At 29.3% G+C, this 5,465-nt stretch overlaps 2 protein-coding genes across 2 annotated transcripts; one reads left to right on the top strand and one right to left on the bottom strand.

The window, feature by feature from the left end:
• Positions 1-1,902: 1,902 nt before the first annotated feature.
• LOC105221130 (transcription termination factor 3, mitochondrial) lies at positions 1,903-3,330 on the bottom strand. The gene is made up of 2 exons (XM_011197860.3): positions 2,345-3,330; positions 1,903-2,268 (listed from the first exon to the last, which is right to left on the bottom strand). Exons 1-2 carry the CDS (start codon positions 3,273-3,275, stop codon positions 1,991-1,993), a joined length of 1,209 nt encoding a protein of 402 aa, XP_011196162.2. The 5' UTR covers positions 3,276-3,330; the 3' UTR covers positions 1,903-1,990.
• Positions 3,331-3,595: 265 nt separating this feature from the next.
• On the top strand, positions 3,596-5,446 carry LOC105221121 (vesicle transport protein SFT2A). The gene is made up of 4 exons (XM_011197848.3): positions 3,596-3,848; positions 4,213-4,382; positions 4,467-4,584; positions 4,675-5,446. The coding sequence occupies exons 1-4, from the start codon at positions 3,777-3,779 to the stop codon at positions 4,804-4,806; spliced, it is 492 nt and encodes a 163-aa protein (XP_011196150.1). The 5' UTR covers positions 3,596-3,776; the 3' UTR covers positions 4,807-5,446.
• The last annotated feature ends 19 nt before the right edge of the window (positions 5,447-5,465 follow it).

The following is a 5,465-nucleotide window of genomic DNA, read 5'->3' as shown; positions in this document are numbered from 1 at the left end:
CGATTAAAAAAATGCACATTTGACACGGTATCAAGAAGATAAGCAAATAATTTTTAATACCGTTAATTTTTATTTGTGTATACCATAAAAAACAATTTGCATACACACACATACATACTAATGTGTTCTGCATACATACATGTGAGGTGTGTGTGGGGAAGCTATGATAATCATTGCAGTTGTTGATGATGAAAGCGCGAATTACATTTTATATTGCAATGTTTTGAATTGAAAAGAAATTGTATTGTAATTACACACACACACACGCATACATATGTATGTGTACGTTCGAAGATACTAGCAAAATTAACGCTGTGTGATTTCATTTAATTGCTTGTCTTTTGTTTGTCAGCAGAACAGTTGGTTTGTTTTGCAAATAAGCTCTTACAAAAGTATTTTACAAATCACACATGCGGCGTAGAACTATGTATTTCAAAATAATACAAAAATTGATATACATACAAACAAACCTATTTAAAAATGTACTAACTGAACGAAACGTGCGACACAAGTGTGGGCTCAGGTCTTTTATTATTACATACATACATATATATTATCCCGAATTTTTCAAACTTAAAATGCGATTTATTATTCTTACGAAAGTGCTTTGTATTTGCAATTTTTTTACAACATTTATTATTAAATATATATATATATATATATATCTAACTAAACTATTTTAATGATTTTACGCTGCGAAAACAAAACAATGTGTGTGTAACAAAGGAAATGCACTAGCAATTAGTTTGTAGCATATTTTAGTAGTAAAAATACATACAAAAAATAAATGTGAAACATAAATATTATATGCATATTTGAAAGAATTTCTTAACTTACAAAAACGGTTTTTAATATTTTTTAACCAAATGTAGTTGAAAAAAAATTTAAAAAAAATTTTGGAAACACAAAAATATTTTTTTTTTTTCATTTTGTATGCTCACAAAATGTTTGGAACCCCAAAAATATATATATATATATATTTTTTTTTTTTTCATTTTGTACGCTCCCAATATATGTTGCTCCTTTTACTTTATCTCTCGCTCGCTGGTTTATATGTAGACTTAATTTTTTTAATTATTTTAACAATTAAAATTCATTAAAATCGTATATGTTTTGTATTTATATATATTTGTATGTTTGGTACTCGCTTGAGTCGAGTTTACCAGTACCACCAGAACGCGTTTGTTTTTTGTAGCTTTTAGTGCAAGTATGGCTTGTGGTCATAACCTCAATGTCCTTTTGAATACATATAAACTATATTATATATATATATATATATCTATCCAGAATACAAGAAAAACGTTTGTAATTTTATTTTTAAAATTAAAACAAATGCAATTGAATTTAATAAAAAAAAATACGAAATTAAAAAAAATATAAAAAAACTCCTTTCCCTATATACATACATAAAATTCGTACATATAACTAATATATACATACATATATTTATATATTTACATACCTATGTATATGCATAATTATATTATTAAATATATTATAGACATTTTTGATATAATAAAGAAACGACAAATGGAAAACTGTAAAAAAAATGCAATAAAAATGGCTAAATAATATTTAGAATAATGGAAATTTATTTGCGTTTTCAATTGTTCGCAACTATTTTGTTAACCATTTTTTTTAAATTTTCTGCTTAAAAACTGCTAAATAATACAGTAGATATGCTTACACACAAAAACAAACCAAATAGTATTAAACAGTTTATTTAATTTTTTTTTATTTTTTTAATTTATTTATTTTTTCTTAAATTTTTTTAATTTTATTTTTTTTTTTTAATTTTATTTTATTTTTTTTTTTTTAATTTTATTTTATTTTTTTTTTTTAATTTATTTTATTTTTTTTTATTTATTTTATTTTTTTTTAATATTTTTTATTTTATTTATTTATTTTTTTTTTTCTAAACTAATTGCACTAACATTTACTCTCTCATTAATTTTATTAAAAATTAAATTACAAATCTATGCTTTAATTACTAACGCGTCTTAAGGAAAAGTTCATAAGTCTCCAGATCACTCTTAGCGACATTTCGCACAAAATGATAGTCGTTACCACTGACCAAATCTCTTGGCGATACGTATAAATCCTTCTCCGGATCATATTGTGCGCGCCCAAGTGTAACAAGAAACTCGTGACGTTGCCGCAAACGGAATTCGCGCGATGAAAGTACTTCAGGGAATTGTATTAACATATCATGTGAAAGCTGCATAGTTTCGTGAGCATACGCGAAACGTTCAATGAGCAGATCAGAATCTGAAAAATTATACAATAGGTGAAAAATTATACAATAGCAAGTATAACTAATGGAAATCAGCAGCAAACAACTCACTCATCATCCATAAACGTGGCTTGTTCAATAGCAAGCATTTAAGTTCGTCCTCATCGAAGCCCATCTCTTCGCGTATACAAAATGTCGATTTGCGTATATGTTCCATACTGTAAGTTATCAGACGTGGTTGTTTCGATGACAAAAATCGCACATCGTCGCCGTTTAAACGAAATTCCTTTTGGAAATAACCTAGACGTTGGTCGATGCGTCGCGTAGAGAACATCAGCCAGAAGGGGTTACGCGTAAATATACGTAGTCTTTGTTCAGGTAAAAAATTTTTCGATTCCAAATAGTTAACGCGCGTTTGCAAATCATCTAAATCTATTTTGAAAAATAGCGGGTTTTTTGTTATGAATTCACCGAATACATCTGGTGATACGCCTTGATCTTGTAGAAAGTACAGATGTGGTTTCACATCCTTTTCAAAATCTAAACCCAACACAAATTTCGCCAAACCTTTACGTCTTTCGATGCTATGCAAATCTACGCCAAGTTGTATAAATTGCTGTAACGTAGGCGATTTATTTACGTAAGCTGCTAAATTGAAAGTCGGCACATAATCTTTCTTAGCCTCGCCAATGGCCAATGAATTATCAGCGTCCACGCCGCTAACAGATTTATTTTCTTTGTGGGTGGCATTGCTAATGCTGGTACTAGCATCCTCCGACTGCACATTTTCAATCTGTCTTAGTTCATCTTTTAAATATTTATGTACCGCCTCCGTAATGCCGATTTGTGCATGTTTTTCAGCTTGTGCTACTTGTGCCGGTGGTTTAGTAGTCTGTTCATCTTCTTCTTTGGAAACCTGTATGTCAGGACGTTGTCTTGATTGACTACGTAACTCCCTAATAATTAGTGGCGCACAATTTAAAATACTGACATCAGTTTTTGCAACCTTTGTTATAAAACGTAAATTTCTTAAAATTAACATTTTTCTATTTTATCAAAACAATTAACAGCTGATTTTGACGTTTGAAGGACATGTGCGCATATGACTGGGACTGCATTTGGTGTAATTGCATCACATCTATTGTAGTGTTGTAAAGTAGATTGTTAATAATTTATCATTTAGTTTGACTCATTACTCCATAATTAAGCTGAAATTTAAAAAAATTATACAGTACAAATATAAATTACTTAATCAAAAATATAATTTATTTATATTAAAAATATAAAAGTTATAAAAAAAACGAAGTCATCAGCAACACTAGTATTATGACATTTCAAAAATAAATATATGTGTGTGTGTATCTACATGTGTCAAGTGACATTCCAATCAGAAGCGATTGTTGCTCCTCCGTAATTTCATTTCGTTTTGTTGTAATTTTATATTCGGTTTTGTTTTTTAATTTTACGTGTTGGCCCTTTTGCGTTTTACCGATATTCTATTTAGAAATAAATACGTAATAATTGTTAAATAATTACAAATAAAATGGATAAATTACGACGAGTGCTTAACGGAAATGATTCCACACCGGAGGAGGAGAGTAGCATAATCACACAGGTAAGGTATCATACGCTATGTAAATATAAATATTTTAGTTTATAAATCTAAACTTAGCTAATACAATAAAAAAAATAAAATAGCTGGTGAAGGGCCATAACTATTTTAGTGTAATATTAATATTGAAAAGTTACTGCGAACTGCCTGTTGCAATAGCAGCTGTTGACTCAACAAGTGTGCGCAAGTTTAGTAGGAAGAGGAGCTAACGTCATAGTTAATTGTTTTTACGAAGAACATGACAAATTTAAGTCCCAGGAGCAATATGGTGGGCGTTGTTTGTTTGACGTATTTATAGAAACAGTGTTTGAATCTATTTTATTGTTCTTATCTCATTCTAATCAATGAAATATTCGTTTCAATGCAGATTAATGAGATGTCAACGCTTAGCTGGTCGACACGCATCAAAGGCTTTTGCATTTGCTTCGTAGTTGGCATCTTACTGTCGTTTCTCGGTTCGCTGGCCCTATTTCTGCACAGAGGTATTGTAGTGTTTGCGGTCTTTTATACGCTCGGTAATGTAATATCAATGGCTAGGTATGTAATCCACAAAACATTTACGCTCTAAATGCAATTTGACTTGCACATATATGATGCTTAATCACAACATTTTTATTACAGTACTTGCTTTCTTATGGGCCCAGTTAATCAGATTAAAAAAATGTTCTCATCCACGCGCTTAATAGCCACTTCCATAGTACTTGTGTCCATTGTCATGACCTTTATCGCTGCTGTTGTGGTATATTCATATTTTTCTTTTAATTATTTATTTGAAATGGTTTTATTTGTATTATATTTTTCTTTTTCCTTTTTTTGAACAACAACGCAGCTTCATAAAGCCGGACTGACTTTGATTTTTATCATCATACAATCATTAGCCATGACCTGGTATTCCCTGTCCTACATACCATATGCTCGTGATGCCGTAAAGAAAACCGTTTCTGCTTGCCTTGATGTATAAGCAGCAGATTATTCAAAAGTTATGATTTCTGTTTTGGTGCAAAGACAGCAAGTAGCTATTATTACCTACATATAATTTGCTAGTACATAGCGGTTTCTTCATTATTTAATAATTAATTTAATATTGCAGAAGTATTCAGTTCAATTGATAAAAAATATATACCTTTAGCCATTCAGCATTTACACCTCATATAATGTTTACGTTTTTTTATTATGTCGTAAATAGTTAAATGCACACATTACATACATGGTGTTTAGCTACAAATATGCATACATCCATAACGGTAATATATTTTTCGTAATCATAATGAAAATCTATAATAAGTAAGCGTAGCAAAACCTAAATTTTGTGAAACAGTATTTACCTGCTGTACGTGACTTGGCTTATTATCAACATACATAGTTTACTGAAAACTTTTCAGTGTAATTTAAAATTTTACAAAAAATTTAATAAAAAAAAACAAAGTTTAAATATATAATCAATAAGTCGGTTTAAATACATGTATATATGTGACATGTGTGACTATTATGTATATATGTATCATGTATTACAACCTAAACAATGCTATAAACGGCAAGTGTAACTTAATTAGTTTACACACAGTAAATAAAAATTTAAAAAATATTATATCTACACTTGTCTCATAAAATAATATCAAC

Source organism: Zeugodacus cucurbitae, chromosome 4, assembly GCF_028554725.1.
Source record: "Zeugodacus cucurbitae isolate PBARC_wt_2022May chromosome 4, idZeuCucr1.2, whole genome shotgun sequence".
Lineage (NCBI taxonomy): Eukaryota > Metazoa > Arthropoda > Insecta > Diptera > Tephritidae > Zeugodacus > Zeugodacus cucurbitae.
The sequence above is the reverse complement of the archived record's forward strand: the minus strand, read 5'-3'. Positions and strand labels throughout refer to the sequence as shown.